The 25,515-nt window shown below is 48.6% G+C and overlaps 2 protein-coding genes across 22 annotated transcripts in view; both read right to left on the bottom strand.

The window, feature by feature from the left end:
* The window catches only part of ttn.2 (titin, tandem duplicate 2), a 228,432-nt gene extending 219,379 nt beyond the window's left edge, over positions 1-9,053 (bottom strand). For 19 of the 20 annotated variants that reach the window (XM_089002824.1, XM_089002838.1, XM_089002836.1 and 16 more), the window contains exons 1-11: positions 8,855-9,053; positions 6,989-7,088; positions 6,713-6,916; positions 6,267-6,640; positions 5,053-5,261; positions 2,938-3,013; positions 2,748-2,864; positions 2,569-2,673; positions 1,351-1,614; positions 1,165-1,275; positions 851-1,081 (exon numbers count right to left, since the gene is read on the bottom strand). In XM_089002824.1, coding sequence (XP_088858950.1) covers positions 851-1,081; positions 1,165-1,275; positions 1,351-1,614; positions 2,569-2,673; positions 2,748-2,864; positions 2,938-3,013; positions 5,053-5,261; positions 6,267-6,640; positions 6,713-6,916; positions 6,989-7,079 — 1,782 coding nt within the window. In that variant the 5' untranslated portion in view covers positions 7,080-7,088; positions 8,855-9,053. The remainder of the gene's footprint in view (positions 1-850; positions 1,082-1,164; positions 1,276-1,350; positions 1,615-2,568; positions 2,674-2,747; positions 2,865-2,937; positions 3,014-5,052; positions 5,262-6,266; positions 6,641-6,712; positions 6,917-6,988; positions 7,089-8,854) is intronic. The other variant, XM_089002827.1, reaches the window with a different exon arrangement.
* Positions 9,054-11,018: 1,965 nt separating this feature from the next.
* LOC148894366 (ecto-NOX disulfide-thiol exchanger 1-like) lies at positions 11,019-25,327 on the bottom strand. 2 transcript variants are annotated; one of them, XM_089003363.1, is made up of 11 exons: positions 24,928-25,327; positions 21,746-21,899; positions 20,457-20,534; positions 20,181-20,387; positions 19,835-20,056; positions 17,855-18,067; positions 16,622-16,728; positions 16,276-16,476; positions 13,304-13,478; positions 12,603-12,688; positions 11,019-12,527 (listed from the first exon to the last, which is right to left on the bottom strand). In XM_089003363.1, the coding sequence occupies exons 2-11, from the start codon at positions 21,876-21,878 to the stop codon at positions 12,396-12,398; spliced, it is 1,554 nt and encodes a 517-aa protein (XP_088859489.1). In that variant the 5' UTR covers positions 21,879-21,899; positions 24,928-25,327; the 3' UTR covers positions 11,019-12,395. The 2 variants fall into 2 exon arrangements, with proteins under 2 accessions (XP_088859489.1, XP_088859488.1); XM_089003362.1 differs by lacking the exon at positions 24,928-25,327 and adding an exon at positions 21,983-22,963.
* Positions 25,328-25,515: the final 188 nt, after the last annotated feature.

Here is a 25,515-nt window from a genome sequence, read left to right as displayed (position 1 = left end):
ATAATATAATTTTCTACTTTCTAATTTTCTAAGCCTTAAAACTACACACAATATACCTTATTTTATGTATAACAAATGTGCTATGGTATTGTAATTAAGGAAATAAACTGTACTGTATAATAAAGTCGTTTTATTGACCTTTGTGATGGTCACTGATGCTTGATGGAATGGAGTGGCCGGTTTCATCAGCATTAAAAACTTGATGAGGAACGTAACCTTCTTCTTTCACCATCTTGGGGAATGATTCCTTGTAGGTGCTTTCTCTGCGATAATTTTACATAGTTCCTCATCAATTGTGTTCTGTTTACCTGGGTTGATAGCTTTTTGCATCAAGTGTACAGATGGCTTGTGCGGGTTATTTGTGGAGCCTGATTGATGGGATATTTTAACCTTGCAGTCTACACTCTGCCTTTGAACTATCAATAAAGTTGAAACGAGTCCAAATTTCACTGTTTTCTCTCCATTTTCTCTCTCTCTCTCTGTTGTCTACCTATCTATTTAATGTTTAAACCCTACCCCCTCAACTGCTGCGTCCTTCACCTATCACATGGCTTTAACCAAAGACTGGGGGTGGGGAATAGAGGACAAAAACAAGTCGGCTGCCATTTCCTTGTTCGGACAACGGGCTCGTTCGCAAACAACACATCACTCATTGTGGCGCTCTGTGTGTATCCTGAAAAATAGTTCGTAAGCCAAGGGGTTCGTAAACCAAGGTATCACTGTCGTGCTCAAAGCTCGGGCTGAGGGGGCCTTGATTCATTCCCGGAAAAAAATGTGAACGGCTAATGAAAACGACGGATTCCGGCAGCATGACAGAAAGGGACAAGGACATTGAGGGACGGACACCAACCAGAGGCTCCCAGTCTTCAAACTCCTCCTCTGCGTCGGGGCCCGGCACCGGCAGCTCCAGCCCGCTCTGATACGCCGGCGCCTTGAAGGGGGGCGCCACGCGGACCTCTGTCGCAACAGTGGCCCGGCGGACCGGACTGGGGGACTGGACGGGCTTGATGACCTTTTTGGGCGCGGATGGGGACGACAGCTCTTTGTGTAGGGTGGCCATGGCCGTGCCCGCCACCGAGACCTGGTCCAGAAACCACCGTCGGGGTTGGCAAAAACGTTTGGGGGTCGGGGGGACCTGCCGGCAAGGAAGGAGGGTCTCCTTACCTCACGGGTGACCTCGGCTTTGGGGACGGCGACTTTAGCCACGGTGAAATGCGGAAGCGCAGCCGAGGCCACGCCGCCGTCCAGGCGGGAGGAGGCGGCCATTGAGGACATCTGGGGGGAGTCGCGCACTGAATTGACGTGGTCAACGCGCAAAATGGCGGGGCGGCGTCGCCCAACTGGCCAGACCTGCGTCATCTCGGTGGCGGCGCTAACGATGCCGACTTGGGTGCTGACGACTTGTGCGCTGACGATTTGGGTGCTGACGGCGCCCGTGGCGGCCATGGCGGCTGTGACGGCGGCCTTGGCAGCTGCGGCGGGTGCGGTCGGCGTGACTTTGAAATGTTTCTCGACGGTGAGCCGCTTCTTGGCCTCCAATGCGACAACGTCCCGCGCGGGTATCTCGGCCTCACCCGCCGACTCTGCAGCGGCCATTTGCACTTGCTGGCCAGTCTGTACCGGTCAGGGATGAGAATGACAAATGAGAAAAAAAGTCTGGAAAAAAAGGCGGGCTCACGGTCGGCGCCGCCGCCTCTTTGAGACAGGTGACCTCATCTGCCTTCTCCGTTAGCAGGGAGAGCGATTTTTGGACAGCACGCATGCGTGGGAAGCCGTGCGTATTTGGGTAAGCAGAAAGCGTCTGCGCCGACACAGTAATAAAGATCGATAATACGAAAGATAAAATGATTAAAATGACACTTGGATAAGAAGCGAAACGTCCGACACCTTCAAAGAAGTACAGATGACGGCGGAAGAAACCTTTTCATCGATGGACCACTCCTGTTTGACTAAGAGCTTACACAGACGTAATGACACTAAAAGTTTCTAAAATTTATAAATGAACTGTCAACATTTTGGTATATAATAGTATTCAATAGAAAATGTTGCTTAAAAAAAAGATTTACATCGTATACTATCTTGTCGTATAAACCTCGCGTCAGCCATTTTGAATGCATTTCGATTTACGACCGTTTTGTCGGAACGGAAGGTCGATGTTACCTGTGTATATATATATATATATATACAGTAAAGTCTCGTTATATCGATATCGGATATATCGATAGTCCCGGTTATATCGATACTATTTCTATGCACGCACGGAGAAAATTACATGCAAACAGGGTCGGATATATCGATAGTCCCGGTTATATCGATATTTTTTCGGACTCCCTTGAATATCGATATAACGAGACTTTACTGTATATATATATATATATATATATATACACACACAGGTAACATCTGAGTTACGACCAGGTTCCGTTACGACAAAACGGTCGTAAGTCAAACGGTCGTAAATCGAAAAGCATTCTAAATGGCTGACGCGAGGATCACGTGATCATAACAAATGACGACACGCTGGCATCTCCTATATGACAGGATAGTATACGATGTCAACCTGTCTACCTGTTCGGCGGTGTCCGGCGGCCCCCGGCGGACGCGGGCTTGATCCACGGCGGCCACCACCGTGGCCACGGCGACGCTGCGACCCGCCTGGGATGCTTGCTCGGCCTGACAAAATAGGGCCAGTTCAAACTTTGTGCTTTAGGGACATTGAAGCCGGGGTGTGTGGACTTTGGCCTGACCTCTCGGGTGACGGTGGTGACCCTTTGCTCCCACTGTTGCTCCACTCGCAGCCCTCCGGCCGCGGCGGCGTAGTCGCCGCGCTTCCAGGGCGGCGGGACCTCCGGCGATATTGAAACCTGCGACCAGCCGGCAGCGTCAACCTCCGAAAACTTGAAAGCGGAAAGGCTACCCCGGGCGCGCTCTTATCACCTGCTTGCGGGTCACGACGGGCGACTTGACGGGTCTGATGGGCGAGACGGATGGTCGGGCAGAGGGCGACACGGATCTGCGGGTGTGACGACAAAGAGGAAGAGGAGAGGTCAGGAACCTTTTTGACTAAGAGAACCATAAAAGTCAAATATTTTGAAATATTTTTCTGTCACGTTTTGCGAGGTGGTGATGGCGGGTTCGGATCCCAAAAAGCAGGCAGGAGGGAGCTTGACAAATTGTATTAAAATAAAGTCAACAGGAACAAAATGTAAAACATCAAAATGATCTGAATGGAAAAAATACAAAGTAGCAAAAGAAAATCTAGTGTAAAAGTCCGCCAATGTTAAACAAACACGTACACGATGCATGCTGCAACCAAGCAGCAAACAAACAATGAATCGGCCAACCATCAGATCCCGCAGGTACATCGGACCCGTCTCATTTCCACCCTGTGCCTGGCAATGCTACGTCCACGTTAGCGCAAGCCTCGTCGAGTTTGAATTGCGTCACTCGACGAGCCGCAACGTCCACGTAAACGTCCGGCCGAGACCTCCTTCCAGGTGGCCGTCCAGGGTGACACTGGGTGACTGGCATTGCACGCCCACGTCCAGCCACGCTGTCGTCGTGCATGACGAATTGAGTCTCATCCACGACGAGCCGTGCAACGTCCGCGTCAACGTCAGTCCGAGACCCCACTCACCGCTGGATCCCGGAGCGGCTCTGGACTGGTCTCGTTCCCCCGGAGCCGGGCAGTTTACGCCCACGTCGGCGTCCGGCCGAGACCTGGTCCCATACGGCCGTACGGGGTGCCATTCTGCGCCTGGCAGTTCGACGTCCACGCAGAGCCATGCGCCGTCGCGTGAACGTGCGAGAGGGATCGCACTCACTCCCACGACGATCCGTGCCGCGTCTTCGTCCACCCCAGGCCGAGTCCCGTTCCCATCAGGCCGCCGCCCGTCGTATGCTGGAGAGGCAGCGGTTGCCCTCTCCACCGACCGTTCCCTGGCGAGTGGACCTTTTGGGAGACTGTTGGGACTTCTGGAAGCAGCCCCTTGAAGGGGGGGTACTGTCATGATCTGGTTGGCGACCAACGGGGGGCGCTGTCGGCCCCGCCTGCACCTGCACAGGTGCTGGTCGTCCCGATCAGATTGGCGATCAGCTGGTAGCGACGTCAGCCCTGCCGGCAGCCTCGCAGGTGCTGGTCGTTATAATCAATAACACTTAAAAGGACACCTGGCACGATCATCCGGTGCCGATTCATTGTTTATTTGCTGCTTGGTTGCAGCATGCATCGTGTACGTGTTTTTTTAACATTGGCGGACTTTTACACTAGGTTTTCTTTTGCTACTTTGTATTTTTTCCATTCAGATCATTTTGATGTTTTACATTTTGTTCCTGTTGACTTTATTTTAATACAATTTGTCAAGCTCCCTCCTGCCTGCTTTTTGGGATCCGAACCCGCCATCACCACCTCGCAAAACGTGACATTTTCTGTTTGAAACACGCACACAAACACACACACACACACACACACACACATATACACACATACACACACACAGTGTTCACTCAACCCGGAAGGAGCTCAAATAGATAGAAAGCTAGCTAGCTAGCCAATCGATAGCCACATGCATACAGACACACGTGTATACAAACACACACACACACACAAACAATCCACACACATCCACACACACACACACACAAACATGCATCCACACAGACACACAAACATGCATACACACACGCACACACATGCATATACACACACAAACATGCATACACACGCACACACGCATACACACACACACACAACGCGCACAAACATATACACACACACACACACACACACGCATAAACACACACACAGTGTTCACTCAACCCGGAAGGAGCTCAAATAGATAGAAAGCGAGCTAGCTAGCCAATCGATAGCCAACAGATACCAAGCTAGATAGCCAGCCAGCTAGATAGTGAATAGATAGTTAGCTAGATAGCTAGCTAGCCAGCCAGAGCTAAAGTGCCACTGATATTCAAGGAGCCATCGAAAAGCGGTTGGAGCAATTTATGGATTCCTTCCGGTGCTAGCAGAGTGAGCCGACGCGGCGCAGGGCGTACCTGACGGGCGCGGGCGACGGTCCTTTGACGTGGCGGACGGGTGACGGCGACTGCTGGCGTCCGCCGGTCACCTTGGTCAAGTAGGAGGGCGGCGATCTGGACGTGGGTTTCGGGGGGACCCTTGGGGGGGTCCTGTGAGCCAGCTGCTGGCTTACCATGGCGCCTTCCACCTGCATTTCCATCACGCTGCTCTGGAAGCTGCTCTCAATCTTGGCGGGAAAGGAAAGAGGATTTGGGATTCTTAGCGGGACCCGCCGGCACCTAATAATAGCCAGCCAGCTAGATAGTAAATAGATAGCTAGCTAGATAGCTCACGAGCCAGCCAGATAGCTAATAGATAGCAAATAGCTAGCAAATGATAATTATACATTTGATTTCTAAGCGCTTTCAAAACTCTCTAGGTCACTTTTCAGTCACAGAATTAGTTTTTCTGCAGGTGAGCAGCGGTAGAAGTAGCTAGCTAGATAGTCAGCCAGGTAGTATTCATAATGATCATAATAACCATAATAATAAATTATTATGGTATATAGCTATAGCGAATATATAGCTAATAGCTAGCGAATAGGTAGCTACTAGTACCTAGCAAATAGATAGCTAATAGCTAGCGAATAGATATCTAACATTGGATGATTATTATTAATAATCATCATAATAACCATAATAATCATCATAATAACAGTAATAACAATAATAATAATAATAATAATAATCCATTTGATTTTTAAGCGCCTTTCAAAGCTCTCAAGGTCACTTTTCAGTCACAGGATAAGTTTTTCTGTGGGTGAGGACATACCTAGCGAATAGATGGCTAATACCTAGTGAACAGATAGCTCATAGCTAGCGAAGATAGCTAACTGCTAGCGAATAGATAGCTAACAGCTAGCGAATAGATAGCTAATAGCTAGCGAATAGATAGCTAATAGCTAACGAGTAGACAGATAACAGCTAGCGAATAGATAGCTAATAACGAGTTAATAGATAGCTAATAGCTAGCGAATAGATAGCCAATAGCTAACGAATTGATAGCAAATAGCTAACAAATCGATAGCCAATACCTAGCGAATCGATAGCCAATACCTAGCGAATAGATCACTAATACCTAGCGAATAGGTAGCTAATAAATCAAAGCTAGCTAGCTAATCTTACCGGGACCCGCCGGTTCCTGGGCCGGCCAGGCGTTCAAAGCTTTGGGCTTTGGGCCGAGCGAGGCTCACCTTGCGCACTCCGGCCTGAGAGGCGGCGGAGGCTGCGGTGGTGACCACCACTGTCTTGGTTTTCTTGGCAGGGACGGCTTCTTCGCCCTGGACCAGCAGCTCGGCGGTGGACGTGGCCCGTCCGCTGGCGTTGACGGCCGTGGCCGAGTAGGCGCCAGAGTCTTCCGGGAAGGCCTCGGCGATCAGCAGGCTGTAGCGCTCGCCGTCTTGGACGATCCTGAAGTCGGTCGAGCTCTGGATCTCGGCTCCCTCGCGGTAGAACTTGACGTCGGGCGGTGGGATCCCGGTCACCTGGACGGTCAGTCGCACCTGGCTGCCCTGCCGCACCGAGGCGCTCTGAAGTCTCTGGAGGAAGTTGGGCGGCGCCGTCTCGGCTGCGCACCCGCCGGCGTTGGTCAAGGAGCCGAAGCATTGTCGAGGAATTCACCGGTTCACTCGGGTCTCACCTGTTACCAGGAGTTCGGCGGTGCTGGTGGCTTGTCCGGTGGCGTTGGTGGCCCGGACGGAATACCGGCCTCCGTGCGCCGGCGTGACGGCGTCCATGCTCAGAACAGCGCGGCCTTCGCTGAACGAGACATGGACGCCGGGCAAGGCGGCGGCGGACAGGACCTGGCCGTCCCGAAACCACGACACCTCGGGAACTGGAGCGCCTGCTCAGCAGACGGCGGAAGTTGGCGGACTGGGTGCGCCCGGAACGGTTGACGAGTCCGGACGGGTCTTACCGCTCACTTGCGCCTGGAACGAGGCGGCACTACCCTCTAGTGCCACGACGCTCTGCAGCGGCTGCGTGAAAGTCGGCGCTTGTGTCGACATGGCGGCTCCCTGAGCGAAACCGCAATTAATTGGAACCTGGCCCGGTTTTCAAAAGGCTTTGGGCCACAACATCCAAATCCATAAAGTGTCAATCTACCACTTTGCTGTAGTCGGTTAATAGCTAGCAAATAGATAGCTAATACCTAGCGAATAGATAGCTAATACCTAGCAAATAAATAGCTAATACCTAGCAGATAAATAGCTAATACCTAGCAAATAGATAGTTATTAGCGAGCAAATAGATAGCTAATACCTAGTGAAAAGATAGCTAAAAGCTAGCAAATAGATAGCTAATACCTAGCGAATATATAGTTAACAGCTAGCGAATAGATAGCTAATACCTAGCAAATAGATAACTAATAGCAAGTGAATAGATAGATAATACCTAGCGAATATATAGCTAATAGCTAGCGAATAGATAGCAAGTACCTAGCAAATAGTTAGCTAATAGCTAGTGAATAGATATCTAATAGCTAGCGAATAGATAGCTAGTGCCTAGCGAATAGATAACTATTAGCTAGCAAATAGATAGCTAAGAGCTAGCAAATATATAGCTAATACGTAGCAAATAGATAGCTAATACCGAGCAAATAAATAGCTAATAGCTAGCGAATAGATAGCTAATTCCTATCGAATAGATAACTAATAGCTAGCGAATAGATAATACCTAGCAAATATAGAGCTAATAGATAGCAAATAGATAGCTAATAGCTAGCGAATAGATAGCAAGTACCTAGCAAATAGATAGCTAATTGCTAGTGAATAGAGATCTAATAGTTAGCGAATAGATAGCTAGTACCAAGCGAATAGATAGCTATTACCTAGCAATTAGATAGCTAATACCTAACGAATAGATACCTAATACCTAGCAAATAGCTAGCTAATAGCTACCGAATAGCTAGCAAATAGGTAGCTAATAACTAGTGAATAGATAGCTATTAGCTAGCGAATAGATAGCTAATAGCAAGCGAATAGATAGCTAATAGCTAGCTTGGCTTCTTCGGTTTCTTAAGTCATTCACTGCCATTCACGAATTGATTCGGGTATTGAAAATATGACGTGGAGCCCCTTTTCCCAATTTAATGTAATTATTCTTTAATTTATTTATTAATTTGTATATGAAAAATGGTTTGCTCTGCTGAAAGAAGAGTCTAAGGTTTCTACCGCTGCATTAAAAGTTTATGTCGTCCGAAAACGGAATATTCTGTGGGTCCTGGAATTTGAGTGACAATGACAAAAACCCTGGCGCTGGAGTGGACACATTTTTGCACATCGTCTGGCAGTCAATGAGTTCATTGGCGGGGGAAAGAAAATCACTGCTTTGTATGACGAATGTATTGCTGTCTCCATTTTTGTTCCGACTAAATCTGGTTCAGTTCTTGAAGAGTCCAACAAGTCCAATGATTTTTTATTTATTTATTTTTTGGGGGGGGGGCCTGCAGTAACGGCTTCCTTGTCTCCAAATAACTTTGGATCTTTCTGTCCCCAAAATAAAAACCGCTGCAGCTGTTGCATCTCATCCGAATCAAAGGCTCTCCGGTGTGTGTGTGTGGTGTCAGGGTCGGGTGTCATCGCAGGCACTAAAAATAACACCCACCCCCCCCCCCAACCCCACACCTCAATCTGATTGACAGGCGGCATGTGCGCTCAGTGATTCCCTTAAAAAGTCATGGCGCTCCTCAGCGGCGACCAATCTATTCTGGGAACGAGTCGTCACCCCCCCCCCCCCCCCCCAAACCGACGACCAATCCAACGAGTCAAATAGGGTTACTTACTTGTTAGCACAAAGGTGCCGGCTGAGGTGATGGGGGGTGGGGGATGGGGGGGGACAGAGGTCTGGGGTGGGGAGTGGGGGCGTCCTTCTCCTGGTTGAATTCCCTTCACCTGGAAGCTCCTCCGAGGAATCCGAGTCACCCAAAACAAAACTACCGGCCCTGAACGGCGAGTAGTTTTGTTGGCGTCCCGAGCCGGAACGCTGACCCTGCTCAGAGGGGCCGGCTGCTCAGCTGGGGGGTTTTATACCTCCGTGACGTCCAACGGAGCACGCGGCCCATTGGTCGGCCTCCTGGTGGGCGGGGTGATTTTTATACAAGTGGTCCACATGACAGCTGGTCCTATCTGTAAAGTGAAAAATCTCCCCCACCCCCACAACTCCCATTTCCAAGGCCACCACGTGTGCACTAGGCCAAGAAGACCACTTTGTCCCCAAGCGGAACCTGATGCCCATCAGGTCCCCAAGCGGGTCCCCACTAGACTCTACTGGGCTGAATAGTCGTCATTGCTGGACTTGACAGAATTGTCCTCAACTTTGGTGAACTCCTCCAAACTCGAGTCTGGTCCACTGAACTGGGACTTGACTTTAGGTGAACGTAGGGGGACTCGGTGTGACTCCGCTAAACTCTCGGGGACTCGACGGCGCTGGACTGCACGCAACTCTGACAGATATCACTGGATTTGACAGAATTGTCCTCAACTTTGGTGAATTCCTCCAAACTCGAGTCCAATCCACTGAACTGGGACTTGACTTTACGTGAACGTAGGGGACTCCGTGTGACTCCACTAAACTCTCGGGGACTCGACGGTGCTGGACTGCACGTAACTCCGACAGACATCACTGGACTTCGCTGGACTTGACAGAATTGTCCTCAACTTTGGTGAATTCCTCCAAACTCGAGTCCAATCCACTGAACTGGGACTTGACTTTACGTGAACGTAGGGGACTCCGTGTGACTCCACTAAACTCTCGGGGACTCGACGGTGCTGGACTGCACGTAACTCCGACAGACATCACTGGACTTGACAGAATTGTCCTCAACTTTGGTGAACTCCTCCAAACTCGAGTCCGAGCCACTGAACTGGGACTTGACTTTGGGTGAACGTATGGGGACTCGGTGTGACTCCACTAAACTCTCGGGGAGTCGATGGCGCTGGACTGCACGCAACTTCGACAGACATCACTGGACTTTGCTGGACTTGACAGAATTTTCCTTGACTTTGGTGAATTCCTCCAAACTCGAGTCCAATCCACTGAACTGGGACTTGACTTTACGTGAACGTAGGGGACTCCGTGTGACTCCGCGAAACTCTCGGGGACTCGATGGTACTGGACTGCACGTAAGTCCGACAGACATCACTGGACTTCGCTGGACTTGACAGAATTGTCCTTGACTTTGGTGAACTCCTCCAAACTCGAGTCTGGTCCACTGAACTGGGACTTGACTTTAGGTGAACGTAGGGGACTCGGTGTGACTCCACTAAACTCTCGGGGAGTCGATGGCGCTGGACTGCACGCAACTTCGACAGACATCACTGGACTTTGCTGGACTTGACAGAATTTTCCTTGACTTTTGTGAATTCCTCCAAACTCGAGTCCAATCCACTGAACTGGGACTTGACTTTGGGTGAACGTAGGGGGACTCGGTGTGACTCCACTAAACTCTCGGGGACTCGATGGTACTGGACTGCACGTAACTCCGACAGACATCACTGGACTTCGCTGGACTTGACAGTATTGTCCTCGACTTTGGTGAACTCCTCCAAACTCGAGTCCGAACCACTGAACTGGAACATGACTTCAGGTGAACGTAGGGGGACTTGACAATGGGGACTCTGCAATGGGGACCAGGACCATCCGCCAAGTGGGGTTTGGCCTTGCCCCCACCAACCTCAATCAAAATGCCGCTTTCCGCCAACACAAGCCGAAACAAGGAAATGAACAGCGAAAATCCCTGGACTGACAAGACGTCACAGATTTAGATCGGGAGTTGTCGTCAACCCAAAACGATGTAAAAAAAGGAAAACAAATCTCTGTGGAGCTGCCCCCCTTGGAAAAAAAAAGATATGAGGCTTTAATGAGTCTCTGAAGCAATGCGACACGTGTGCTAGCTAAGCGTGGCAACGTTAGCCTCCTATCAAAAGTGCTTTGCAATACATCACGAACAAAGATTAGATTAACCTTTATTAGTCTCGCCGTGGACAAATTTCACAGCAGCAGAGTGATGAAAGGAAAGAAAGAAGTAGATGAAAACAAATTCAGGAGCTGCTGTAAAGACAGCCGCTATAGCGCGGCACCATCTTGAAGTCCCCAAAAACTTAATAACAAATAATGTGAGCCAACACATGAGTCATTCAATCTTCAGCACTTTCTTTTGGTTGTATGTAGCAGTTCGAGATGAAAAAAGAGAGGGTCAAAGTGTCCTTTACACCAGTGGATCAGGGACGCCATGCTGAAAATGTGCTACAAGCTAAATGTTGAAAGCAAACCCGAAGCTGTAGCATCCATTGACCCACATCAATAATAATAATAATAATAATACATTTGATTATTAAGCCTTTCAAAACTCTCAAGGTGACTTTACAGTCACAGGATACGTTTTTTCTGTGGGTGAGCAGCGGCAGCCACACGTGCCAGCGTTCACTCAACCCAGAAGTAACTCAAATAAATAGAAAGATAGCTAGCCAGCTAGTAGATAGCTAATAGATAGCCAACGGATAGCTACCTAGATAGCTCGCCACCTAGATTGCTATATAGCTAATAGAAAGCTAGCCAGCCAGCTAGTAGATAGCTAATAGATAGCCAACAGATAGCTATCTATATAGCTCGCCACCAAGATAGCTCACCACCTAGATATATAGCTAGTAGAAAGCTAATTAGAGGGAAAGCTAGCTAGCCAGCTAATAGATAGCCAACAGATAGATAGCTAATTAGCTCGCCATCTATATAGCTATATATCTAATAGAAGCGCTAGCTAGCTAATAGATAGCTAATATTTTTTTTTTTAATCTTTTGACATTATCGCGGGTGAGTTTTAATGAGACTTGCTATGTTACTTCCGGGTAGCGCGAACGCTGGCGCGAATGGCTGCCGCTGCTCACCCGCACCAAAAAAATTACGTGACTGTAAAGTGTCCTTGACAGTTTTGAAAGGCGCTTCTAAATTAAATGTATTATTATTATTATAATCGATAGCGAGTTAGATACCTAATAGTTAGGAAAATAGCTAGATAGCTATAGCAATCCGTTTCAATTCCGAGCCGCGACCGTTCCACACCTGAAATGGACCGACGCCAATTTCCTTGCGCAGGATGACGCGCCGCACATGGCCCACGCGAGTCCTCCGCCTCCTCAAGTTTCACTTGACAAGCGTCTTAAATGAAAAACCTCCAAATAAATATTTTCACAGGAAACGGACTCGCGCTTTGCTTTTCAAACGGCCACGTGAAGAACCTCCTTCTCTCCAAACACTTTGAAGATGGAGCTGGCGGAGCGCCGCATTCAACGCCCGTCGTCGTCGTCGTCTCTTGGACCGTCGTCGTCTCATCCGGACCGCAGGCTGTCGAAAGCGCAGAACTTCCATCGCTTCTCCAGCGTGGCACCCACGCCGCTCAGCTCCTGCCGGAAGACCAGGGGAAGGCGGCCCATCAGCCCCTCCAGCTGCCGCGACGACACCTGAGACACACGCAAAGCCGCTTTGGGGTCCGTCTCCGGGCCGGCCGGGTAGGCGGACGGCGTCCGGATGCCCACCTGCGAGTCCAGCGTGCGTACGTAGGAGCACAAGTATTCCAGGTTGGCCCCAAACGGATGGACGTGCAAAAAGGCAGACATGACACCTGCGGAGAGGACGCAGTTTTGGCTCAGAAAGTGAGTGGACAATACTAATAATAATAACAAAAACAACAATAATAATAATAATCGATTTGATTTCTAAGCACCTTTCAAAACTCTCATGGTCACTTTACAGTCACAGGATCAGTTTTTCTGTGGGTGAGCAGCGGCAGTAACTCAAATAGATAAAAAGCTAGCTATCTCGGAGATCCTAATAGATAGCGAGGTAGATACCTAGCTAGCTAAATAGCTAGCTGGCTAATAGATAGATAGCTATAGCAAACCGTTTCAATTTCGAGCCGCGAGGTCCTTCATGCTCTTTTTACATTATGTTGCTCACTTGAGCTATCTAGCTGGCTATTTAGCTAGCGATCTAGCTGGCTACCTAGCTAGCTATTTTCTATCTATTAGCAAGCTAGCTATATATTTGCTATCTATAAGCTAGCTATCTATCTCTATTAGTTGTCTATTAGCTAGCTAGCTAACTTTCTACCTATTTGAGTTATTCCGGGTTGAGTGAACGCTGGCGCATGTGGCTGCCGCCGCTCACCCACAGAACAACTCACCCTGTGATGAAAGGCGCTTAGAAATCAAATGGATTATTTTCATTGTTATCTTACCCAGAAGCAGCGCCTCCTTCTCCGAGACCAGAACGCCGCCGGCTCCCCCGCCGACTCCCCCGCCTTCCGCGTCCCGCCAGCCATTGACCCAAAAGGCGGCAGGCGCGCCGGTCACTTGGCGGGACGGCGGCCCCCCTTCCAGAAACTCCGCCTCCTCGTCCCCAAGGCCGAACACCTGCGACGACACGGCACACCGACCAAGGCGTCACACGGCGCGATTGGCTGCCATACCGCGTGTGACCAGCGGGCGGAGTCCGGTTCTTCCCACCACACTCCTACGAAAATATCAAGGTTTTGCTGGGTGGTGATTGCGGGTGCGGATCCCAAAAAGCAGGCAGGCGGGAGCAGGAGGTTGTTTGACAAATTGTATTAAAATAAAGGTCAGCAGGAACAAAATGTAAAACATCAAAATCATCTGAACGGAAAAAATACAAAGTATCAAAAGAAGACCAAAAGTAAAAGTCTGCCAAGGTTAAACAAACACATGCACAGCATACACATTGCAGACAAAGCAAACATGCAGCAAACAATGAACCGACATCGGATGGTCGTGCCGGGTCTCCTTTTAAGTGTCAGTGATTAAGACGACCAGCACCTGCGAGGCTGCAGGCAGGGCTGACAGCGCCCCCCGTTGGTCGCCAACCAGATCATGACAGAGAAACCCAAAGTGGGAAAAAGACGTTTGGTTGCAATCCAAAGACGCCTGTAAATGCTGCTAATACATTTGTTTATAACTGCTATCCCATAGTTGACCAGCAGATGGCTGTGCTTTAGTTTCTTGGCATTCATTAGTGTTACCTTGGCTTACGAACTTAATTGGTTCTCAGACAGTGTGTGTAAGGCGAACAACGTGTATCCCAAAAAATCATTTCCCATAGGAAACCATTAAAATGAGAATAATCCATTCCCACGTGCCCAGAAAACATAATTTTCTACTTTCTAATTTTCTAAGCCTTAAAACTACACAACATCTACCTTATTGTATGTATAATAAATGTGCTATGGTATTATAATTAAACAAATAAACTGTACTGTATAATAAAGTGGTTTTATTGACCTTTGTGATGGTTGTTGATGGCTTGATGGAATGGAGTGGCCGGTTTCATCAGCATTAAACACTTGATGAGGAACGTAACCTTCTTTCACCATCTTGAGGAATGATCCCTTGTAGGTGCTTTCTCTGTGATAATTTTATCTAGTTCCTCATCAATTGTGTTCTGTTTAGCAGGGTTAATAGCTTTTTGCATCAGGTGTACAGATAGCTTGCGCGGGTTGTTTGTGGAGCCAGATTGATGGGATATTTTAACCTTGCAGTCTTCACTCTGCCTTTGAACTATCAAAGTTGAAACTCTCTCAGTCGTCTGCCTGTCTTTTTAATGTTTAAACCACCCCCCCTGGCTTTAACCGAAGACTAGGAGTGGAGGACAAAAACAGTCGGCTGCCATTTTGTTGTTAGAAGAACGGGCTTATTCGCGAACGACACATCACTCATTGAGGCAGCTCCGTGTATGAAAAAAGTTTGTATGCCAAGGTAAGATTTTCATAAATGTAACGTTGGTAAACCGAAAAGTTCGTAAGCCGAAAAGTTCGTAAGCCAAGGACCGAGGGCTTCCGGTACAGGTTTTACTTTCCGCGCTTCTTTACTTAAAGGACAACCGACGTCTCCGGACAAGTTGTGTCCATAATTTGTAAAATGGCTTCAAATGACTTCTACTGGGCGTATTTTAATAAGATTCCACCGCATATAGCTATATTTTACGTTTTAAGACTCACGCTGAACATTCAGGAAGTCTTGCTTTTGAGTTGGTGACGAGTCCGTACGTGACGTCAGAAAAGGGCCGCCTCCTAACCGTAAAAAAGACGCATTGTAGCGTCTTTCCATCACGTCAATGTATTTTGCTGTACTGTTTTTTTTTTAAACATGTCTTACACCCAAACGCCGCCAGCAGAGGGAGGCAAACTCCATGGAAAGATAGTATCCGCCTGTGGAAACGAGCTGATTCATTCTCACTGGAGCTGGTCGCCATTTTTCTGCCTCTTCTTGGGTGAGACATCCCTCCCCCCCGCCCGTTTGCCTCAAAATGGCCCAAATAAATTCTTTAATCGATTGCAAACACGTATGCTTTGCTCATGAGTACTATTTGAATCATATTCATAACTGGATGTGTAACAAGAAAGCATATACAGTAAAGTCTCGTTATATTGATATTCAAGGGAGTCCGAAAAAATATCGATATAACCGGGACTATCGATATATCCGACCCTGTTTGCATGTAATTTTCTCAGTGCGTGCATAGAAATAGTATCGATATAACCGGGACTATCGATATATCCGATATCGATATAACGAGACTTTACTGTAGTCCGAATCTGAAGCCATTGTTTTGATTCACAAGCAATGCAAGACGTCTTGGCGTGACGTCACGAAACGGGGGGCGGGACTTTCTGAAAATGCCCAATTTTTTGGCAGATTTTGGACACTTTAAGTCATTTTTATTGGTGTTTTGCATTTGACTAAAAATATCATACTGCATGTTTTGGGTATTTTAGATGCTATAAAACGTTTTTCTGGTGTCAGTTAAAAAACAAAAAAGTGACGTCGGTTGTCCTTTAAGTTTCATTTTTTGCCGATAAGACGTCGAGAACGGACATGCATTATCGCTGTACTGTTTAGCAAGAAAAAGATAAAAAGGACAAAGATCAAAACTTCCATTTCGGAACGGAAAGTGGGCAAAGTGGTTTGTACGATTTTATTGCATACGTTTTATTTCATTGATGTAAAGTCCAAATGTTTGTGTAAATAATAGCTATATTTTTATACTTGTTTGTAGTTCTATGGTGGTGTGAAATCACATTAAAAAATTAACCATCAGTACAAAGAACCGAAGTCCTCTGTTTCGAATGGGAGCACAACGCCCTTGAAACCTGTGAAAAACACCGTTCGTAGAGGCTGCAGATCGATTGAGGAATACCTGTGGCTCCGCCTCCTGGCTGGGTAGCTCCGCCTCCTCTTCAGAAGACTCCGCCCACCACACATGTGGCTCGCCTTCTCGGTCAGCGACGGCCATCTTTGTCTTCTTCCCGAAAGGGCCTCCGTGGTCCCCGCCGCGGTCCTGGTCTTCGTCGGGGTGGACGTCCCGCCCACCGAGGCTCGACACCTGGTCACTGTCCGCCTGCAAACACGGCGTCGCCGTCACCGCGGTCCCTCCTCGGTATCGGTCAACGTGGGCGTGACTTTGGTCACCTTTGCCGCCTCCCACGGGGCCGGGCGGCCTCGGGCGTCCCTGATACCCACCCTGATTCTGGCCTCATACCAACCTGGCACTGCCTGGTCCAGGCGTCAATGTTCTTGCGCTGAGCTTTGGAGAAGTGGTCCCGAGACTTTTGCCGACTGGACGCCGCCAAGACGGACGAGACCTGGTCCACTTGGGCGAGACACGGACAATCCCGTTATGGGGCTCCGCTTCGTATTTCCGCGTCTACTTACACGTGTCCGTGCGGCGTCGTGTCCTGCTCGCCGTGGACTTACCGTGTACTTCCGTGTGCGATTTTCCCGTCGCCGCCATTGCCCTTCGTTCTCAAGACTTTCTTTGCTTCCTGGACGACTGACGGAATTGGACTAACGCATTGTATTTCGGACATCCGCCCCCATTTCAAGCTCATATAACTCCAGACCCATATCATTTAGGAACTAACTCTTTTTTTACTGATGAAAGTACGTTTTTTTTCTTAACGCTGTATTGAATGTTTATGTAGTATGCATCTGTGGGTCCTGGAATTGGAGCGACAATGATAAAAACCCTGGCACTGCAGTGGACACATTTATTTTCTGTCTATTAGCCATCTAACTAATTGAGTTATTCCGGGTTGAGTGAACGCTGGCGTGTGTGGCTGCCGCTGCTCACCCACAGAAAAACTTATTCTGTGACTGTAAAGTGACCTTGAAAGTTTTGAAAGGCGCTTAGAACTCAAATGTATTATTATTATTATTATCTAGCGAGCTAGCAATTTTCTGTCTATTAGCTTTCTAACTAGCTGGCTATCTCTCTAGCTAGCTGTTTGCTGTCTATTAGCTATCTGACGAACCAGCTGGCTATCTATCTAGCTATTTTCTGTCTATTAGCCATCTAACTATCTGGCTATCTAGCTACCTATCTATTAGCTATCTAGCTAGCTATCTATTAACTAGCTATTAGCTAGCTAGCTATCTATCTATTCGAGTTCTCAGGGTTGAGTGAACACTGGCGCGTGTGGCTGCCGCTGCTCATCCACAGAAAAGCTTCTCCTATGACTGTAAAGTGACCTTGAGAGTTTTGAAAGGCGCTTATGAATTAAATCTAGCTCGATAGCAATTTTCTGTCTTTAAGCTATCTGACTAGTTGGCTATCTATGTAGCTCGCTATTTGGTGTCTATTAGCTATCTAACTAGCGGGCTATCTAGCTAGCTATACATCAAGCTAGCTAGCTTTGTAAGGTGCTTAGAAATCACATGTATTCTTATTATTATTATAACGTCCAACAAAGTGCGCCTTGGCGAGTGTGTGTCCTTACGCTGCAGGAGGATGGCGGCCATGGCGGCGCGATAGGTGTCGGTGGCTCTCCGAAGCGCCCGGCGTTGCTGGGCGGCGTCCCTGCGCAGGCGTCCGCCGTGCGCCTTGGCGCTCTGCAGCAAAGCGTAGATGTGGTTGGCGCTGGCGCGCTTCACCTGGTCGCCGTCTAGCCACCGCAGGAGCACCGTTGCCGCCCAGCTGAAGCGATGCTTGTCTGGCGGAAACACACACAAAGGGAAGAGGGTGATTTTTCTTTGGCAGGCAGGAGGGAGCAGGAGGTTGTTTGACAAATTGTATTAAAATAAAGGTCAGCAGGAACAAAATGTAAAACATCAAAATCATCTGAACAGAAAAAATACAGAGTATCAAAAGAAGACCAAGTGTAAAAGTCCGCCAAGGTTAAAAAAAAAACACATGCACAGCATACAACGCATGCAATTGCAGACAAAGCATGCAACAAACAATGAACCGACACCAGATGGTCGTGCCGTGAGTCCTTTTAAGTGTCACTGATTAAAACGACCAGCACCTGCGAGGCTGCAGGCAGGGCTGACGTTGCTACCCGTTGGTCGCCAATCCGAACGTGGCAGTCCGCCACTGATCGGGACGACCAGCACCTGTGCAGGTGCAGGCGGGGCCGACAGCACCCCCCGTTGGTCGCCAACCAGATCATTACACTTTGGTTTTTTCTTCTCCTTTTTCTTTGCCTTTTTTGTTTGGATTTTTCCTTGGATTTTTCTTTGTTTTTTTCCTCTGGCTTTTTCCAGGGCAACATGGCGCAGAAGCGAGCAGGCTGGAGTCGTTCCCGCGGCGCTTAGCTGCACGCTAATGGGAAGTGACGCTTCCTTCACAGAAGCTTGAGCATCCAATCGGGCCGTAAATGGCTTCCGCACGTACGGGCGCCGTCGTTTTGGCAGGCGGCTCCGCCCGCCCGAGCCGCGCTCACATTTGAATGACAACGGGAGCGGCGAAGCGAAGATGGGGGCTATTTAGGAGCCTTGAAGGCGTGCGCCGCCGCCGGCGATTAGCGAGGCGTTACAAGAATGACACAAAGCGTGACATGCACGCCGTCGCAAAGCATTGAAGAGAAATCTTAGTGGCGCTCCCATCAACTTTTTCCTCTTTGCAAGCGCTGGACTGAACCATTCAAAGCGCAACGAAGCCTTGAAGGCCTCTTAACGCCTTCACTGCCATGCCCGAATTGATTCGGGAATTGAAAATATGACGGAGAGCGAGGGCCATTCTCAAATTTGTTTGAGTTTTGTTGTTTCATGCTTGGGTGCCGATAAAGCGTTGGTCAGACCTCTGGCCATATTTTTTTCCCTTCCACAAGGAGGCAGCATTTCCATTTTGCCCATGTTATCGCTTTCGTATGCGTTGTATTGTATTTTGTACAGCCGTCCCCATTTCAAGCTGATATAACTCCAGACTCATAATTTAGGAATTAACTCTATTTTTCCGATGGAAAGCACTTTGTTCTAGCTTCAGCAGCGCTGTATAAAGCAATATATATGTATTGTATTGCATTGTAGGGTACTTTGCACAGCCGCCCCCATTTCAAGCTCAAATAACTCCAGACTCATAATTTATGAATTAACTATTTTTCCGATGAAAAGCACTTTGTTCCAGGTTCAGCTGTCGTTAAAGCTCTGTATAAACCAATATGGATGGATTGCATTGTATTTTGTACAGCGGCCCCCATTTCAAGCTCATATAACTCCAGATTCATATCATTTAGGAATTAACTCTATTTTTCCGATGAAAGTAGAGAGTCCAAGGTTTCTTACGCTGCACTGAAAGTTGATATAGTCCTAAAACTCATGATTCTGTGGGTCCTGGAATTGGAGTGACAATGACAAAAACCCTGGCGCAGTCAGGTAGTCCGGCAGTCAGATAGTCAGGTAGTAAGGCAGTCTGGCAGTCCAGAGCCCTGACCGGTGGGGTCAGGGCTCTGGACTGCCATCCACGTTCGCGGCCTCACCTTTCAGGCACTCAGCCAAGACGAGCGCCTGTCGCTCGGAGAAGCGCGGCATAAGAGGCGGTGAGGGCGTGGAGGGCACCCCCTCCCGCTGGCGTTTTTCCCCCGGCAAGAGTCTCTGCCGGCATTGCCACTCGTACAAGTCGTCACGCGCCTCCGCAAAGTCCACGTGGATCTTGCCAGAGTCTTTCTTGTCCGTGCTGGATCCCAGACGGAGACGGTAGCCTGAAAGACAACAAGGCCCAGCTTGGCGTCGCTCTTCCAGTTCCGAGTCGGACGCCCGAGCGCTTCGACCACCCCGACGCTCAACCCAATCCAAAGGTTGCCGGTTCAGTTCCCCAGACGTCACCTGACAGGCCGAGCGCGGCGTCCACCGTGGACTCGCGGCTGAAGCGAATGTGGCAAAAGTTCTTCTTGCTCTTGCGCAAGGCCACAATGTGGCCGCAGGGGCCGAAGACCTCCCTGATGATGTCGTCGTCGGCGTTCTCCGGAAGCCCGCCCACAAACACCGTCTTGCAGCCGGGGGGGCGGGGCCGAGTGGACGGGGGCGGCAGGTCTAGGAAATGGCGGCGCGTTATGATCTGTCAACGCGCTGTGAGATTCGGGGCGTGGCCAACGTCCTTACCGGGGTTCTGCGGGAAGAGCACGCATCCGTTGCGGCGGATGATCTCCTTGACGGGGGGCGGGGCCAAGGGGTCACAGGCTGACAAAGAAGGAAAAGACGTTAGCCAAACGCGGGTTGGAATTGAAGCGGATTTACGTGGGACAGGAGATGGGAGACAATCTCTTTGAGTCAATGGATGCGACGTTTAGCTTGTAGTAGACGTGCACATTCCACCATGACGTCCCTGATACACTGCTGAAAAGGACGCTTTGATCCTCTCGTCTGTCATCTAGAACTACTTCATGTCGCAAAGAGGGTACATTAAGTGCTAAAGAATTAATGACTCTGTCTTTGTGTCGTGATATTTGTTATTTAGGTTTTTTTGGCTGTTGTTGTTAGACTTTCCAGCAGCTCCTGTATTTTCTTATTCTACTTCTTTCTTTCCTTTCCTCTTCCTTTCATCACTTTGCTGCTGTGAAATGTCAATGTCTCCACTGCCAGATGAATAAAGGTACATCCAAACCACCCATCCTATTATTATTTATTATTATTATTATCATCATCTAGAACTGCTTCATGTCACAAAGACGGTACAGCAAGTGCTGAAGAATGAATGACTCTCTGCGTCTTTGTGTTGTCATTATTTGTTATTTCGTTTTTTTTTTACTTCAAGATGGCGCCGTAAGAGTGGCTGCCTTTCCAGCAGCTCCTGTATTTTGTTTTTCTACTTCTTTCTTTCCTTTCTTCTTCCTTTCATAACTTTGCTGCTGTGAAATGTCAATTTCTCCACTGCCAGACGAATAAAGGCTAATCCAATCCAATCCAAAAGCGGCTGAGCGAAAACAACAAAAACAAAGATAAAAGCCTGCGAAAAGAAAAAAAGATTGATCTCCCCACGCCGGCGTGCAGGGAGTGAGAGGGAGGCGACCCAACAAGAACGGCTCGGTCGCCGTCTAAGCGCTAATGATGACGAGCGAGCGAGCGGCGGCGGCGGGCCGCGGGCGAACGTTCGCCATCATGTTACGCGCGATAACCCTGACAGCTCAATTACGGCGAAGCCTCCAAGCGAGGACGTTCCCGACGGCGCCACCCGCCGTTCGCTAACGCAGCCGCGTGGCGGCAATCACCCCAATTAGCCCCCGTTTGACAATTCATTAGCGGCACGTGACAGCGCGACACCATTTTGCTAGCGTTTACCTCCACAACAAAAACATCACAGGCGACTCATTAGGTCATTTGAATATTCATGATTAATATTCATGAATATTCATGAACCGCCGCATCTGAAGACGCTCCAATCAAAAGCGTACCTAATGAGGCGGGCTTGCCGGACAGGAAGATGGCCAGAGGCGACGCCGCCGCCACGGCCGAGGACCACACGGGAGGAGGCGGCGGGCCGTCGGATATGTTCCCGGCGGCCGGCGTGCTCCTCTGTGATGTCATTGGGCCGCAGACATAGAGACGCTGGACGTCGGAAGAAGACAAAGACACGTTAGGGTTGTAGGTAAGCGGGGGGGGGGGGGGGGGGGGGGGGGGGCGGTGGCGACCTCGCCGGAGGCCGACGCCACATTTCCCATCCGCATGATTGCACGCCAATTAAGGCGATTCGGCGCCGTGGGCCGGGTGGCTGTCGGTAATCACTTCCTGTCCTGGGGGAGTAATGAAGGCAGCCGCTGTTTTGGTCAAGCTCCGGAACGTTCCAGTCAGCCAATTGGCGTCGCCATTTCCCTTTTGATGAATGGAGGATGGATTCCCATGGAAAGCATCCGTGTGGCGGGTGGGCGACTTGGCCCCTCCCCCTTTCACTTCCTTTTGGCGTCCCAATAGTTTTGCAAATGGCAATGACGTCATGGAATCCTTCTCATCCGTCTCGCAGAGGCCACGCCTCCTCCGCTTCTTTGTCCGCCTCCCCCATTACCCCCACCCCCAGACGTTGATGGAGAGCGAGGCGCCGCTGCCGGTCGCCGCGCTACTCCGTCAGCGCCACTGCGCACGATGCGCCGCATAGATCAAGATGTGATGTGGAGGGGGGGGGGGGGGGGCGGCCGGCGAGGACAAAGAGGTGGAAAAATAAACAAGATAGATGCGGGCCAGGACAGAAAACGACAGCGGGAGAAAAAGCCAACAGGACTGAGGTGGAAGCTGCACGCGCGCGAGCTAACGGGCATAAGCTAGCGCGCGTATCCGTTTGGAGCGGCACCGTGTCAGTGGCTCATCCACAAGGTCCAGACCAAAGAGAGCCCGGAACAAAGAGAGCCTACCTGTGCCAGGCAGGAGACCAAAATTTCCAAATTTCCCCATTGTGGGACAAATAAAGGTTTTCTGATTCTGAAAAGACCAAAAAAAACAAACAAAGACAAAAACAAAAAAGACCCAAAAAAAACAAAAGACCAAAAAAACCTGAAAACCAAATAAAACAAAATACCCAAAAACCGAAAGACCAAAAAAACCCAAAAACCCAAAAATGAAAAGAACAAAGACCAAAAGACCAAAAAGACCAAAAAAACAAAAGCGCTAAGGGCCAAAAAACCAAAAAAAAAAAAAAAACAAAGACCAAAAGACCAAAAAAAGGACCAAAACATCAAAAGACCGAAACACTAAAAAGACCAAAAGAACCAAAAAGTCCAAAAGACCAAAAAAACAAAAGACCAAAAGAACCAAAAAGACCAAAAAAAAAAAAAAAATACAAGACCAAAAGAACCAAAAAGTCCAAAAGACCAAAAAAAAAACAAAAAGTCCAAAAGACCAAAAAAAAAACAAGACCAAAAGAACCAAAAAGACCAAAAAAACAACAGACCAAAAAAATGTTCTCAAGCACCCAATGAGCCCGCAAAAAAAGAAATAGCGATACCTTGGCTTACGAACTTAATTGGTTCCCAGACTGTGCACGGCGAAAAGTGTGTATCCCAAAAATTAATTCCCCATAGGAAACTGTTAAAATGAGAATAATCCGTTCCCAGGTCACCATAAAACATAATTTTCTAAGCCTTAAAACTACACAAAATATACCTTATTTTATGTATAATAAATGTGCTATGGTATCATAAATAAAGAAATAAACTGTACAGTATAATAAAGTCGTTTTATTGACCTTTGTGATGGTGGATGGCTTGATGGAATGTAGTGGCCGGTTTTATCAGCATTAAACACTTGATGAGGAACGTAACCTTCTTCTTTCACCATCTTGAGGAATGATCGCTTGTAGGTGCTTTCTCAGCGATAATTTTACCTTGTTCCTCATCAATTGTGTTCTGTTTAGCTAGGGTTGATAGCTTTTTACATCAAGTGTACAGATGGCTTGTGCGGGTTATTTGTGGAACCTGATTGATGGGATATTTTAACCTTGCAGTCTCCATTCTGCTTTTTTATCAAAGTTGAAACAAGTTCAAATTTCACTGTTATCTATCCATTTTATCACTCTCTCTCTCTCTGTCGTCTGCCTGTCTCTTTAATGTTTAAACCACCTCCCCTCGCTGCTGCATTCTTGACCAATCACGTGGCTTTAACCGAAGACTGGGGGCGGGGAATAGAGGACAAAAACAGTTTCTTGTTAGGAGAACGGGCTCGTTCAGGAATGACAAATCAGTCATTGTGGCGCTCCGTGTTTTTCCCAAAAAATAGTTCGTATGCCAAGGTAATTTTTTTGTAAATGTGCCGTTCGGCAACCGAAAGGTTTTTAAACCAAAGGGTTCGTAAACCAAGGTATCACCGTATAGCTATCTAGCTGGCTGGTTAGATATCTATCTAGCTAACTATCTATCTATCTATCTATCTATAAGCCCAACCTCGCCTTCATTTCCTTCCAAATGTCAAGCTAGTGATGCTACGCTAACTTATTGCTCAACAATTGTCGGTCGCTCGTTCGTTCGTTATGCAAACGATGTAGCGGAAACGGCAGCTGTGATTTTTCAGCTGGAAAGGTCACCGCGACAACTTTGCCGTCAACGAGCCGCATTGTGGTGGCGCCGTCACGCCGTGTCAGCAAGCGTGCGTTGACTTGACGCCACCTTTGCGCCAACACCCCCGAAACCATCCCTCCTGAGAAAGTCATCCCGGCGGACATTTTGGAGCGCACACAAACGACGGATGAGGTGGAAGGTTCCATTTCCATCAGCCGACCAGCTCACTTCCGGTTCTCGCGACGCCGACTGGTCGCCGGCAGGCTACGGTCGGACAGAGAATGGAGCGGCAGCCCTTTCCCTCCCACGGAATGAGGCGAAATGAAAAGAAAGAAAAGAAAATGAAGCGGTGGCGACGGAACAAGAAAAGCCAGCCAGCCTCCATTAGGAGTGCCAACTAAGTCAATAATATTAATAATAGATTTCATTTTAAGCGCCTTTTAAAGCTCTCAAGGACACTTTAGTCACAGACAAGCATAGGTACTGTAATAAATAAAATACAATCACAAATAGAATACAATAAATAAAATACAGTTATAAATACAAACAAGAGAACGAGCTACACAGAAAATGCGATTCTAAATTCCACTTACGGGGTTTCTCGTCGGTTCCGGGCAGCTGCGGCGGGTCCCCGCACCCCTCAAACGAACGTGGACACGGTCGCCTTCGAGGAGCCTCGACCGCGGGACGTCAGAGTCGAACCTTCCGCCGGGGACGCGATGACTGAGAGAGCGAATATGAGCTTACCGCTATCGACGCCGCGCGACCGCGCGCACGTCAGCCTGAGGGCGCGCGCGCATAATCATCGACGTCGTCAAATTGTTGAGGAATCTGACGACATTTTGTTTGTTTTGGCGGCAACGGCGCTTTCAATGGCTGACAGCGGTCGCTTCGGTTCGTTGGGCTCGTCGTTGTTCTTGTCACTTGATGGCTTGGTCGTTTTGTGAACGGTTTGCTCCACGTCGAAAAAGGATCGCTGGACTTGGTGTGAGTGCGAAAGTCACTCAAGCAGCTCTCTTCCGGGTTCCCGAAAACACAACCAATCAAACGCTGTCACATCAATAAAGCAATTCACGATCAAGCCATTCCAAACGGAATAACATTTTCTTTTATCATCATTAAAGAATGTAATGCTCAATCGTGATGTGTCGTTCGCGAACGAGCCGGTTCTTAGAGTTTTT

The sequence above is a fragment of the Hippocampus bargibanti genome, linkage group LG08 (genome assembly GCF_051943395.1).
Source record: "Hippocampus bargibanti isolate YZ-2025 linkage group LG08, ASM5194339v1, whole genome shotgun sequence".
NCBI classification, from domain to species: Eukaryota; Metazoa; Chordata; class Actinopteri; order Syngnathiformes; family Syngnathidae; genus Hippocampus; species Hippocampus bargibanti.
The sequence above is the reverse complement of the archived record's forward strand: the minus strand, read 5'-3'. Positions and strand labels throughout refer to the sequence as shown.

Bases quoted from the DNA above. Each gene is read 5' to 3' on its own strand.
- LOC148894366 (XM_089003362.1), bottom strand. From the start codon at position 22,018: ATGCGGATGGGAAATGTGGCGTCGGCCTCCGGCGAG. The intron at 21,900-21,982 runs GTCGCCACCGCC...TCCGACGTCCAG, and splicing joins TGGCGTCGGCCTCCGGCGAG to CGTCTCTATGTCTGCGGCCC. The intron at 18,068-19,834 runs GTGAGGCCGCGA...TGTTTCCGCCAG, and splicing joins CTTGGCTGAGTGCCTGAAAG to ACAAGCATCGCTTCAGCTGG.